Raw genomic sequence first — 14777 nt, 5'->3', positions numbered from 1 at the left:
TATGTCTAAAAGTTAATCTAAAGTGAAATCTAACTGAAGAATCCTTCATAAAGCAGCAGAAAACATTGTAGCATTTAAACCAAGTGACCAGACTTTAAGATTGTGGGTTTCAGTGAACATACAAGCATTACCCAAAGGCAAGAGTCATACAAGCATTGCCCAAGCCAAAAGAGACTAACAACAAGGCATAAAATTAAATGAATATTAACAGGAAGAAAAGAGGTGAATGAGCCTGAAAGAGAGCCGAGTGTCATCTGCATTACATTGAAAATTGGAGCAGAAAGTAGCGATGCAGTGGGCAAGAGGTGCCAGGTAGTAGTCGAAGAGCCAGGGAGAGAGTTAGACCCATGGGGAACACCACAAGTAGCGAGAGAGATAGGTGAGAGGAAAGACCCCAGTTGGACCTGAGAGGGTCGGTCGGTGAGAAAGGAGGTCAACCGTTAATCAAGTCAGGCACTTTACACTAGGTGCATACACCTGATACCAGTTAGCTCTCATCACACGAATAAAGACACATTCTGAGCAAGGCAGAACACCAGTATGAGCAGAACTTCTGGGATGAAGGCACACCTACTGGAGCAGAGCAACGGACCAAGGGACGAAAGCAGCAGTCTGAAAAAAAACCCCAAGGCTTCCCTACTATAGGTTGTTGCCTCCGACAGACTGCAAAAGACACATGGAGAAGGGGCCAAATCCCGCAAGTGAAGACTGCATTGTGTTTCAAGGACACCAGCGACCCTGCTGGGTGAACAGCAGAGTTGGGGAGGCTAGGACAAGCCTACAGTACTAACCTTGATTTGGAAATTGCAAAGCAAGAAAGAAGCGCAAACAGCCGGTGAGTTGGCAAGCCACCTGAGAGACTGGTGTGTGTTAAAGCGAATGAAGTAGCAACATTATATCACAATTGAAAGCTGCATGCGGGTGGATGATACGCAAAGAAAGGCAGACCTGTGAATGAACTTTAATGTGAAATGCAGCTGTGATATCAGCAATACCCAGTAACGGAGTCGTCTGGTGAAAGGAAGTAGCCATTTCGAAGGTCTCCATGAAAGGTACATTGTTTGAAGCTAAACACGAACAAACAACCAAAGTAAAGTGAATTCCTAGAGAAGGGAAGAGTGAAAGTAAAACAGTGAACGTTGGGTCGAATTGGTCCTGCGGTGGTCTGTAAAGAAAGACACGCACATTCGAAAGACTTCATCCGAAAGTGGTAAGTGCCCAGCGAAGGGAGACCTGGAGTATAATAAGCTTGGGAAACAGAGCCCCCCTCGCAACTTTGTATTGAACTTTATCGAGAGAGATCTGAGCCTGACAGAGGGGAATTTTTGAAAACATTTTTGATTTAAACATTATTTTTGAAGTGAGAGGAAGAAACTTTAATGTGGAAGGCCAGGCAGGCCTAGATCCACAGTTTTGAACTGTGTACTCTGCTGGAAACCAATCCGGAGTGTGTCATCCTGCCTACAAGGATCGCCCTACCCCGTGAGGCCTAACGTGGGGAGGAGAGTTGATTCAGCCACATTAATCATTTGAACACTGATTTTTCCTTTTGTATACATTTCTCCTTTTACACATTTTTTGTACAAGAGATAGGGTAGGCATTAGGTTTTTGTCAGCATAGGCCATTTTGATTTGACATTGACAGACTCCACTAACACTGTTTTGTTTATCGTTTGATGGTCGAGACTACTCCCATCCTAGTTATAGGGCAAAAAAGGAGTTTCTCCAACCCCAACATTTTCATTAAAAGTTTTACAAATTGTATCTATTGTGTCAGTGTCAATACTTGCGATACCATGCCTTCCGTGCATTAAAAATATTTGTTAACTGGTGTTACAGGAAGACAAGCGTGGCAAAGAGGCAGCCCTTCTGGAAGGTGAATGTTCAGAAGAAGTGCATTGCTTGCATGAAAATGTTGAAGAGCACAAACGTGAATCTTGTCTTTTTCTGAAATGTTTATGAAAGTTGTAAAACTGCAAACTGCTGAAGCTGTTGAGAACTTTTGGTTGTCAGTAGATCTAGAACGTCAGAAGCACTGTTGATTGTAGTAAGCTGTCTGGCAGGCAAGTAAACCTGCATGGTGAATCCTTACAGTTGTAGGCCTGGCATGGGAGTAAACCAGGTGGAGGTAGAAGTGCGGTAAAGTTATCCTGACAAATATACAAACTGTGATTTATAGTGTTTAAAGGAGAGCTGAGAAAAGCTGATATCAAGAAGCTGTGTTCCTTTGAATCTTATCAATTCTGGCAAATCATCCTGACCAAGAATATCATTGATGTCATTTGATGGAGTAAACATATCTATTCAAGGAAGAAGAGGAATCTTTCCTTTGTTGAACACTGGATTATTGGAACTTTCTTTTGATAAGGTAAAGGTACAGAGAATTGTGCTGGAACTTTCTTACAAACTCCGATTTCCTCGTTTCTTTTTGTTGAATCCAACTTATTGAAAAATCATCTAAAAGTTGTCCGCCTCACATTTCTGACCCCTCACAGTCGATAGCCACTAGATTTTACGATACCAGAGAAAATTCTTCCTCCATGCAATACATGATGCCTGGCTGCAAGAGCAGACAGCAGTGGACTATGTTCTCTTAGGAAAAATGCTTTGGTTGGCAGGTGATCTACAGTGCGATAGTACTGTATTCTGTGCTAAGTATTGCACATACCACCTTCAGAACTTGATCAGTAAAAATGCTTTCAGCTCTATGGTGGTCCAGGTCACAGAATATATTTCCTCTGATCTGATGGAGAAGCATGGATTTGTGAAATCTCTTGACCTTCTACAATCCAGAGGATTACAAGTTGAACCAATAGCCACTGATGGGCATGTCAGCATTGCCAAGTCATGCAAGAGAGGTCCAAAAAAATCCAGCATAATTTCGACTTTTGGCATGTGTCAAAGTCTGTTGCCAAGTAAGTAAATGCTGCAGGCAAGAAAAAGGACTGAAGAACTACTGGAATTGCCACAGTCCATAACCAATCATCTATGGTGGGGTTCACGCAATTGTCAAAATTCTAAAGATATACAGGTTGAAAGTGTCAATTGCATCGGCACCATGCTGCCAACAAACATTAATGGGTGGTCAACAGGCATTATTATGCCTGCACACATTCACAACTAAGCGAAAAACAGAAGAAGGAGGAAGAAATGGTTGCAGTCTGGGTCGCCACCTCATACTGTCCTTGTGAAGATTCTGTGGAACAAATGACTCATTAAAGATTTAAACAGCCTCAAAAAAAATGGACACACTGGTGATTTGTAGGTGATCCACAGCACGTGCCTCAAATATTGCCCCAACAGCTTGCCATTTAAGTGATGATAGTATGGAGGCAAGGCACGGCTTACAGTGCTGGCTTATGATGAAAAAGTGGGTAGGCAACATACAAGGACTGCTGGTGGTGCAATGGGAACGGAAGTGGGGAATTGCATTATGGGGGGTCTTCACAAAAATATTGGAAGTTTAATAGTCTTTGAGTTCCTTTAGCTGGCAGAAATAGTGCCACAAAACATTGCCCAAATATAACATCCTAGAAAGTCTACCATTGTGACAAGACTAGCTATCAGATCTAGTGGTGTTGATTCTTGTTAATTGTATACTGTGTTAGTTCGGTTCTTTTTAAATACTAACATTCTCATTGTGTGTAATGTATGTTATGCATATGATAAACTAAGTTCTGTACCAGTAATCAATGTATTGGTCGTTCATATATCACCGCGTAATAATGTACTTACATTATAACGAATATTCTCTTGCAAATAAACAAGTGGCCTAAAAATGTGTCACACCAGATAGTGATGATCGTTTAAAGAAAACATTAATGAGGTAGTATTTGATCTTGTCAAAGACTACTTTTTCTCATTATGCTTTGAAATGGGTGGCTCATTATAATACTTATTTGCTATATAGCATTTTCCTGTTTAAACCGTTTGCATGTTTTTCTAAGATAATAATTAGGAGTCAGCTTGATAATGTAGCCTTTATAAATCAATGAGTTCTACACAAATTATCAACAATTGCAAAGACATATCGACATTGTTCTAACACCACTGCATCACATTTCTTCATTTGAATTGAGGAATGACTGGAGCAGGTGGATGCATTCTCCCTAGTCACCGCCCCCTCACCCATGTCCTATTAGAATGACAGACAAAGAGCCACAATTGGGAACCCATGCATAAGTTTATGTGACATCTCCATACCACGTTGATTATATGAAAGACGATATGCACTCAGGCAGCCGTTCAGAAAATGCTGTCATGTTGAAACAATATGAAAATACTTACGAATGACAATTTAACTGAAGCACTAAGAGACACGTGTACTCATGATGCAGTACTTACAAACACAAAGAAGAATGAAGTGACTCACTGGTCAATAACTGTAAACACACTGAAACGCAATGTAGAAAGAATACATAGAAGCTTGCTTATGAGAGATATGTATTCAACGTATAGGACGGCCATTAGAAGAAGATTAACGATGGCTCATGTCAATCAACACAGCTACCTCAAAATACGAGCTCAGGATCTCAATGTGGAAAGATGAGGAAGAAGTGGTTTTCCCTTGCAAAATAAAGGAGTACATTGCTTGAAACCAAGGATGCTATTTTGAGAGATGGAGAAAAAGCACAATGGGAGTCTATGAGCAAACCATGTGCAAGGATATATTTCCCAAAGATTAGGAGGAAAGAGAACATTTACTGATGCCAAATATTGGACAATTAAAAGGGGATAAAGTTAATATGGGGTAGCGTGAGCAAGTCTCTAAAGGCCAATAGGAGCAATTGCACCCAGCATAATTGAATCAAATGTTGTTAAATGCACCGTCGATATCGACAATTTCATGGTCTTCTAACACGTGATCAAGAGCTCGCAAACAAGGGCTATTCATTAAGTCTGAAGCTAAAATAATGATGTGCCTACACTCCCTCGAATGTCCCGAGAGAGTGCAGACTGGCAAGGTCATCCTTCAAACATAAGACACTGGCATGATGCCTACTGATGAGAGAGGGTAGAACTGATTGGGAAAACAAGGGGAAAGCTGATGTATCTCCAAGCACCTTGGTTTTGTTTCTATGTACGTGCTGCTAGCAAGCCAAATGTCCAAGATTGGATTTGGGTTGCCAACCAATTAGAATAGCCTGCCATGCACTTTTACATACAATGTTGCAAAGTATTATTCCGCTGCCATTTTCTCTGCTATGACGAGTGCCTTACACCACATGTATAGAAGTAGCTTAGGGTGTGTCTCACAGACAAGAGACCACAAATGAGGCACTAACACGCGTATATTCTATATGTCGACATGTTTCCTTCCCTCGAGTCCCATCCCTCGATAGGTTTTTGCACCTTACCACGCAGGATGAAGTCATAGATGACACATCTAGCATTATATAAACTAAGTATAATCGAAAAGACATTGTGATCCTGCATGAATCGACTTGATGAGTGTTTATTCGCCCTGCTTTTCTTCTTGAGATTAAAGCAGTATTTTACCATCTCCTTTGAGTCCGTCTGGTTATTTAGTCTGAGATGTTTTATTGGTAATTCCATCTAGCAGACAGACGCTTCAAGGTGCTAGAGCACAACTACTTTTGAGTTAATTATTTTGAACTGGTTCACATTGTCCAACATGTTCTATATGCTCTTAATAGAAATGGCCTATTGCTTGACATTCCATGAACAGAATTTTCCTGAACTGATAGTCACATACTATATGTGACTCACAAAGGTATATGTTTATTTTATCTAGCCATTCTAACCATGTCAAGAAGCAACTATGTACTTCTTGAAGGAGGTATGTGTTACACTTCGGTTAGAAGAAGTGTTCCTCTCCTGAGTGTGGAGCACCTTCACTCACTCCAAACATCTTCTCCACGCCCGCCTCCAAAGGCTTCAGCCTTTTCTCTGGCATTTTGGTCTTCCAGCTACGCCAATCTCAGCCAAACACCAGGAGAGGAACACTTCTTCTAACCGAAGTGGAACACACCATTTCACCATTTTCAAGGGAAAATACAAACTTTACTTTCTCTACATTCAAGTTTAAACAACTTGGCTCAAGAGGAAGGCATGCTTATCTCGAAACGCATCAGCCACCTTTGAATTGTATACATGGATTATCATTGCTTATCATCATATTCTGTTGACAGCTAATTTGGCTTTTGCATTTTAAGTTTTAATGGTGAATTAATTGTGACTACAATTAAAATTTCTTTGGTTTTTTACCAGATGAATGAACATCTTTGTATTCATAAAACTTATATACTTTGAGTTATAACAACTAGTTTATTTGACTTTGATGAACCATCTGTTGATGGATTTAGAATTGAGGGCAGGGGACGGGACGGCTCCTATCTTTGGATCCTCTTTTCTTTTCCTACTACAGAAGGTGTGCATTTAGGTCAGTTAAGTAAAACATTAACTATTGTTTTATATGAAAACATTATTCTGAAGTGCTGAACTTGCACAATGTTCTAAAATCAAAGTCTCGCCCATACACAATGTGGTAATGGGCTTCTCAAGGCAGCTTTGTAACTTACACCTCCATTACTATATGTATATATTTTCAATCCATCTAAGTAATTAAGTTAACAGAGCAATCTTAAAAAAAGAACACTCCTGTTTTAACTCAGTATATTTTTGTTTCACTAATAGTAAACTGCACCATTCATAAATCAAGGACTAGCGCAGCATTCTCATTTGACAGTCCAAAGATGGACACTAACAATGACCTCAGATTGGTGCTGTCCTCCGGAGTCTCCCTTGTGAAAGTAAACTCTGCAAGTCATTGTGCTCGGTATTGTCAAGCAAATTAAGCATCACCTCTTCAAGTCAGGTTGTGGTGCTGGGCCGGGTCCCTCAACAGCCGTTGCATGTAATTTGTGGAAAGAAGATTTATTGACCATTATAGGAACTTTTCACTTCTTTTTAGCCTTGGATTTCACCTTTTGCTTCGCCTCTGCCTTGATTTAGTCATGCCAATGGCAGCCTTCTTAGTCTGAGATGCAGCTACATGTCTTTCCGCTGTGTGGCACAAATCCCAACTCCATCGGTTCCTTTTTGAATACTGACACAAATCCTTTAAACCATTTCTTTTAGTGACAGCATGACAGAAATTCCTGGGAACGTCTATGATGTGACATTTGCCAAATTGATTTACCTCATTGGTGATCTGCCAAGCTCCTCTGGGATTAACAATGAGTAAGACACCACATTTTCAGCTTTCCTAAAGTTCCTTATAGCACTGTAATCTGCATTGCCCATATCAGTAACCTTAGAATATCAATTTATATTAACGTGTATGTAGTCAAGCTGTGCAGCAAGCAGTTGCACGGGTTCTATGTTATTTCGCCGTGGTATGTGTCATTGCAGGTTTTTTCATCGCCGTTTTTTTTCAAAAAACTCGTATTTTTTTTTGGGGGGGTTACCCCGGCCAAGCCCCCCTTTTTTTTTTATTCCCTTACACCCACAACCATATATTGAATTTTTTAACCCCCCCCAAAAAAAAAAATGATTTTTTTTTCGAAATAAAAACGGCGATGAGAAAACACGCAATGAAAAATACAGCGGTGAAATGCGTGTGTACAGTTGCACGAAGGACAAAGGGTTAGCGGAGTAACATTTGGACAAAAGCCTTTGGAACAAAAGTCAAAACACATGGGTGCCCCTGTGACTACACTTCCATCCTCAAAAGGGAAAACAAAACAAAGGACAGCAAAGGAGCGCGCCTCCAGCTGACAGGTGTCAGCTGGAGCCTGTGAAGAAAAACCACTAGCCCACCAGGGATTTCTTACAAAAAAAGTAAAGGCCCCATGGAGACCTTGTCCACTATGTCAATAGGGATGTTATTATTTCTACAATTAATTACACAGACCTTAGAGGAGTCCAGCGTATCGGGACACCAGCAGCGTCCACGTTGGAAAAGGGGCGGGGCTTAGTAGTCCTTTTAACCCCTCTCATGGCCTTCCCCTGTCACACCCCTTGGAGGCAAGAAAGTTACTGGACAGGGTACATAGGGTGAGTGTGGCAGTCCAATCGCTGGGTATCCGCGGAGGGGGTGGGGTATTTAAGGAGGTGTGTGTAGGTGTGGGTTAGTTGGGTGATGTCATGCCTGCGCCATGGGCGCATCCATTTGCGCTCAATATGGACTATTTGTTTATCATTTATTTACAACAGACTCTTGGATCAATCTATATTTACTTTGGGGACTTTATTTCCCATTTGCGAGACTTTGGTGCTTTATTATTTTTTCCAACAAACTACGCATACCACAATGCACTTGGCTATAAGCATCGATTCCTGGCTGTTCCTATTGGTCATCAAAGGAACTACACCCCCCAGAAGCCCTAGGGATATGCTCTGCTTCCACCAGCTCAGGAACAGAGAGGGAGGTGGCCGATTGTCTGCAGGTGTGCTTAGCCAGGTGCAACCAATTAGCCTGCCTCTGTGCTGGGCTAGGCAGTATAAAAGGCTGCTGCCTGCAGTGGCTCAGCCTCTTGCATTGAGAGACCTTCCTCCACCTTTCGTGTCTTTCTACGGATCTTTGTATGCTGTTTACCATCACTCCTGCTTGGACCCTGCCTTGCAGCTTGCTACACCCTGCTGCCTACAGCCCTAGCCTTCAGGGCTCCCTGCCTCAGTCCAGCTCCTCTGGGCTTCCTGCCTTGCAGCCTGTTACACTTCTCTGCCTACAGCCATAGCCTTTCAGGCTCCCTTCCTCACAGCCCTGCTCCTCCGGGCTCTCCACATAGCAGCCGATCACGCTCTGCTGCCTTCCAGCCTCCGCCCTTGCCCTGCCGGGCTCTCCACATTGCAGCCGATCACGCTCTGCTGCCTTCCAGCCTCCGCCCTTGCCCTGCCGGGCTCTCCACATTGCAGCCGATCACGCTCTGCTGCCTTCCAGCCTCCGCCCTTGCCCTGCCGGGCTCTCCACATTGCAGCCGATCATGCTCTGCTGCCTTCCAGCCTGCGCCCTTGCCCTGCCGGGCTCTCCACATTGCAGCCGATCACGCTCGGCTGCCTTCCAGCCTCAGCCCTTGCCCTGCCGGGCTCTCTACATTGCAGCTGATCACGCTCTGCTGCTTTCCAGCCTCGGCCCTTGTCCTCTGGGCTCCCTGCTCTGCAGCCTGCCTCACTCCGGCTGCCTTCAGCCCTTGTCCTCTGGGCTCCCTGCTCTGCAGCCTGCCTCACTCCGGCTGCCTACAGCCCTTGTCCTCTGGGCTTCCTACTTTGCAGTTTATCACGCTCCGCTGCCTACTACCTACCTTTTTCCGCTGGGTTCTCGGCCTAGCAGCCCTCTACAGTCCTCTGCAACCTTCTACTGTCAGCGGCCCTGCCCTTCAGGGCCCACTCCTTGCTGCCCGGTCCTTCTGGGTTCCTGGCCGTGCAGCCTGATTTACTCTGCTGCCCTAAGCCCTTTTCCTCTGGGCTCTCTACCTTACAGCCCTGCTCCTGTGGGCTTGCTCATTGCTTTCCTGCTCCTCTGAGCTCTCAACCTTGTTCCTTACTGTCCTCTGCTATCCTATCCTGTTACATGACTTCCCCTTCATTTCCTTCTGCTAGTTTGCTATCAACCTCCTTTCCTGGATTTGTCTGTAAGTATCTTCTCTTGTCCTGTTTGTAGACCATATGTACAGAGCTTGTCTGTTGGTTCCCATCAGTCAACCTCTGCCCCTTCCCTTGTCTCGTTTCTACATTACAGACACCCATAGCTGCTGTTCCAAGTCATGAGCAAACAGCGTGGGCCTCTGTTATAGCAAACTGTGCAGAAGGCTTGAGTATTTCCTAAGGTTCGTGGAATACTCTTTTCCTATATCTGCATACACCCCAAGAGGGAATTCATTCTGTACCTTTTCCTTGCTACTCTTGCCTACTCTTTGTTCTCTTTCCTTTCAGCTGTGTGTGTGCTTCTCTGTCCACTTTATTTAGGCACAACCACCCAAACCCTTTTTGGGTGTCCTGTGCCACTCTTAATAGAGTGCCATCCCTGACAGGTGAGGACAGGAGGCGGTGGAGGATGTCCAAGAGACCAGTGGAGGTGAGAGTGATTGGAGTACGGAGGCTATTGTTAATGAGGGGGTCTGTGGAGTGTTTGTGTGTGAGAGAGGGAGGGTGCGAGTATTAGAGGTAGAGTAGGAGTAGTGGAAGACTGAAGTAGTGGTAGAGGTGGTAGTAGTAACTGGAAGTAATTCAAGTAGGTGGTGGGAGTAGCAAGTGAAGGAGATAGGTGGCAGTAGATAGTAGAGTGGTGTTCAGGGCACCTTATTCTTGGGTGTCCCTGGGGTCTGACCAGGGGTTATCGAGAAAGGTGAGCAGGGCATGATATCCCTGGAGTTTCGGTGAAGACAGTAGTAGTAGTAGTAGAGAGGTAGTGGTAGTAGCGGAATAGGAACACTAGTAAAGTGGGAAGAGCGACAGTGAGTGGGAGAGTAGAAGTGGCTATTAGCATTAAGTGAGAGAAATTATAAGGAGAGGAATAGCAAGAGGTGGGGAAGTACAGAAAGGGAAAAGGAAACACCAGAGGTAAAGGGACCGTTGGAGGTACAACTAGGAGTAAGAATAGGAGTAGGAAAGGAAGTAAGATCGAATGGTGGAGGTGGAAAGGTGGAGTGTGAGATTGGACGGTCAGTGACGTGGTGGGAGGAGAACACCTTAAGAGATAAGTATAGAGAAGGGTCATGTACGAGAGGGTGTAAAAGGTGCAGCTGTATTTCTCTTCTGGTTCTCCAGGGCTAATGGGATGGGAATATTGGTGCTAGGGCCAGCCCTTTCCTCTCTAGACTTGCCCCGGGACCTGGTCCCACCTCCCAGCCCCAGACGCCCTTACCAGGCTGTTGGTAAACTACCGATCGGTAACACCTATCTGTCTTTCTTCTTCTCTACACTTTATGTGTTTGCCCTGAGACGATGGCAACCTGACTCCCTAGGGAACTTCTAATTTTCCCTTTCCTGTCCATGGTTAGAACTCAAGGAATAGGGAATGGTGCATTCTTCCGCCCAGCGTCACGCTGGGCGAAAGAATGCACCATTCCCTATTCCCCGAGTATACTACTCTTCCATGGCAGTGCCATGGTCCCAATATCCCTCCTTACGGGACCTAGCACAGCCATTCAAAAGTCTCCCCTCCAAATGGGCAAACTATGACCCTCATAAGGCAAGATCCAGGGACAGCGGTGTGCGCCAACATTTATACAGTTAAAAGGAGAATCGCACAAATACAACAACTGTGAAATGGAGATGCAGTTCTGGCCATCACGATAAGAAAACTTTATTACAGATGCAAAGGATGCAATACTGTATTCTCTTCACTGAGTTTTGAGGGGTGTAGACTTCCGATGTCGACTATAATTGACACCAGCCATTCCGCGGTCAAAAACATGGAGGCCGTACTTTGCTGAAATTTAACAGATTAGACTTTGACATTAATACCTCCAAAACGTTTTAAAATTGGAGTTCTCTTCCAGAGTTTCAAAATCAAAGAAATGGAAAATCTATAGTTGCGATGCCCAGACAGCTTTTTGATACATTTGTTACATTGCTACAATGAAAAGTTAATACAAACCCTTAAGTAACATGATGGTGTTGAGTGCTTTCATTATTATATAAATAATATGGATGAAAATTGTGTTTGTGTGGAAAAGCCTGTCTTGTTTGTAATGGGTTATTTCTATGCACGTACACCGGGATCGAACTTGTGTTGCTCCACCGATGAGCCATGCGGGGGGGGGGGTCGGGGGGGGGGGCATTGAGACACGCCAGTGGGTAAATGCAGCTGGATTACGTTCTGCTCCTGCGACCGCATAAGTCACGGGCAGGGGCATGCGGCCCATGTTAATGCTACAGGAGACGTGCGTTGAAATGTAAGTGAGGCTCCAGGAAAAATTAAAGGTTTACTAGAATGCGGTGTGGTGCGCAGCGGGTGTGACTGGTGCAGAAAAAGAAAAAAAAAGAACGTGAGTTCACTGATCTCTCAATGGCTCCACTTTTATAACGCACCCAGCGATTGGACTGCCACACTCGCCCTGTGACCTTTTGTACTTTGCTTCTGTTTGAAGCACAATAGTCCCTCTAATATAAATGCACATGAAAATGCAAATACAAGGTTTAACTAATAATTACTTCCCCAGTCCGGCCGCTTTCTCAGCATGCAAACTAATAGGTCTTCCTGGTAATTGGATCTGTCTATCGGTGATTTACCTCAGATTAAATGTGGCATTCTGCACCATCCCACCTCTGTACATCATGCTTTCCGTACAGGAACAATTATAAACCATTACTTTATTGAATCATTTGTCGCATTGTTTTGCATGGAAACGTGCACTATCTATGGGCATTCTGAGCCCATCACATACAAGAAGAAAACAATAATTTCAAAGCCTGTGTTTCTGTGCCTCTAAAAAGGACAGAAAATCCACTGAAAAAATTTGGAAATGGCGGGAACATTGCATATCATTCCATGCATATCATCCATCGATGATTGGAAGATGTCAACCAGAATGGTCTGCATATGTACAATGTCGACTGGTTTCTGTGATTAATTTCTTGTTTTACTTTCATCAGGACACAAGATTCACCACCAATTTTTTAGTTGAAAATTATTTTATTTTTCATTTATAACGCGCTTAATACCAGCGAGTGGTGAATCCCTGTGTTGTGCCACGTTGTCTTATTGCCAAGACAAATGTGTTTCCCCTGAGCTATCCTTCTTCCCAGAGGAATCATCTCCCTCCTTCCACAGCTTGAAAGAAGGTGCAACCCATGTTCAGATCATGTTGAGTCAGCATTCATATAAACTATTGGCTACCCTAGTTTTTGTGAAGCTGAGCCCCTGAGTGCAGTGGTCAGTCTAGCAACATGCTTATGAGTGGCCCCCAATCCTCCACATACAAGTTTCATCCTCCACCCACTCGTCCATTCGAATTTCGGTGATGCTGGTACTCAGAAACCGGTCGACACAGATGTAGCTGCAATCTCTTATTTATGACACCATGCAGAAGCATAAATGTTTTAAACTGATGGTTTTAATTACTTCTTACTAGTCTCGGTAGAAATAAAGGTGGACTAGATTGGAAAGTGAAGTTTCCTTTTTCGTCTTTTTTGCTTTTCCTAAGTTTTAGAAAGGCAGAACATCAATTCTTCCAGGGAAAGTACCTAATCCTGAAAGAAAGAAAAGGATAGTGTCTTCTCCGTTCTTCTGTAGGACTTACATTAACATTATAAGTTCTTACCTCTTCACTGAGATCACATTAGGTAAAATCACTGTTAGGACCTACCTGTTCAGCAAAGACTAAGGGCCTCATTACACGGAAGGCGGTAAGGGTTAACGGTCACCGGTAATGGTACCGGTGACCGTTAACCATTACCGCCTTACTACGAGGTCCCTTTGCGGGTTGGTACTTTAACGCCTGCTTTTTAGCAGGCGTTAAAAACCAACCCGCAAAGGGACCAGGTTGCTAATTACGGTACCGCAATTTGCGGTACCGTAATTAGCACCTTCCCCATTCCCATTATGCCCTATGGGGCAAAAATGGGAATGGGGAAGGGCAATGGGGGAAGGGGGAATTACCGCCCTGCCAACCTTGGAATAGGGCGGTAATTCCCCTTTCCTCCAAGGCGGTGCCGGTATTTTACCGGCATGGACCAAGGTGCTCATAGCACCTTGGTCCACCGCCTACCGTGTAATGAGGCCCTAAACCATGCTGCCTCAGTGGCAGCGGTTGTATACGAATTGACCGAATGACAATTGACTGAATTTAAATGGTCAATTAGGATATATGCGGGGGGAACGCCCCGCAGCCTCCCACCCAATCCAAAACCCCCACCACAACCCCCCACCCAATCCCCTTATATTATTATTACCCCAACCCATTATATATATAAAAATGACCATACGGTCAATTGTGCAGAAGGTCAATTCGGACCCCTGTAATTCGGTCAATTGTATAATTCGAACAATTGTACTAGAACAATTTGGGTAATACCGTGGCAGCAGATCACCCACGATAATCTGTATATGAAGCGTGCATTTCACAAGTTTGTTAATGGACTCATTATTGAAGGCAGTATATGCAAAGTGGGCAGATCCCCATAGGCTCACCTGCTCATTTTCCTCAGGAGCACACAACATGACCTCAGTGTACTGGATCGTTGGGTGGCTGCTTTTCACCAGCTCAACCTTTGACAAAGCTTTTTAAAAAAACAAAGAGGGCATGTCAGTGGGGTCTTGTGACAAAGGCAGAAGTTATTTACCTTAAAGTAAAGTGTGGCTTGTTCACTCTTTTTGCCAAATTATTTGATTTGAAAATAAATTATTACAAATGTTCACATTAAAAAATGATTTTGATTCTATGGCACGAGTAAGAATAGTGCGCCTTAGATAGAAGTATGAGTATAAAATGCTTGATTTCTACCCTCACACACGAACAGTGGTGTTTGGGTTAAAACATATAACAGGCAAGCAGGCACAGCACATGGACACTGATACCAAAGCAGTGGTTAAAGAACAAACATGCTTAGAACAACATTGCCATTGCAACAGCTACATAATACCACATAATGCATTTTCTAAAGAGAACTTGCTAAATCTTTAGACTAAATGACTCAATTTCACGTTACAGAGAACAGGAAGTACTAGAAGATAGAAACCAAATGTGTCACTTCCCTAAAAATGTGTACTAAATGTCAGGTATATGTTACAGTGCTGGACAAGACAATACGAAGTAGACTCACCTTCAAGAAAACCCATGACAGGATTTGCGTGGTTGAATTTCTCCATG

At 43.7% G+C, this 14777-nt stretch overlaps 1 protein-coding gene across 13 annotated transcripts in view; it reads right to left on the bottom strand.

The window, feature by feature from the left end:
* Positions 1-14777, bottom strand: part of LOC138447993 (SLAM family member 8-like) — a 656143-nt gene that overhangs the window by 294116 nt on the left and 347250 nt on the right. For 6 of the 13 annotated variants that reach the window (XR_011259980.1, XR_011259978.1, XR_011259979.1 and 3 more), the window contains exon 5: positions 14099-14187. The exons of 5 other annotated variants lie outside the window; for them this stretch is intronic. Coding sequence is in view for 4 of the 8 variants with exons in the window: in XM_069604520.1 (XP_069460621.1) it covers positions 14099-14187 (89 nt within the window). In the remaining 4 variants the exon portion in view is untranslated. Of the gene's footprint in view, positions 1-12636; positions 13159-14098; positions 14188-14777 lie in introns of those variants that run through there. 2 more of the 13 variants (XR_011259981.1, XM_069604528.1) reach the window with 2 other exon arrangements.

Source organism: Ambystoma mexicanum, chromosome 1p (assembly GCF_040938575.1).
Source record: "Ambystoma mexicanum isolate Mex_15411 chromosome 1p, UKY_AmexF1_1, whole genome shotgun sequence".
In the NCBI taxonomy this organism is placed as follows: Eukaryota; Metazoa; Chordata; class Amphibia; order Caudata; family Ambystomatidae; genus Ambystoma; species Ambystoma mexicanum.
The sequence above is the reverse complement of the archived record's forward strand: the minus strand, read 5'-3'. Positions and strand labels throughout refer to the sequence as shown.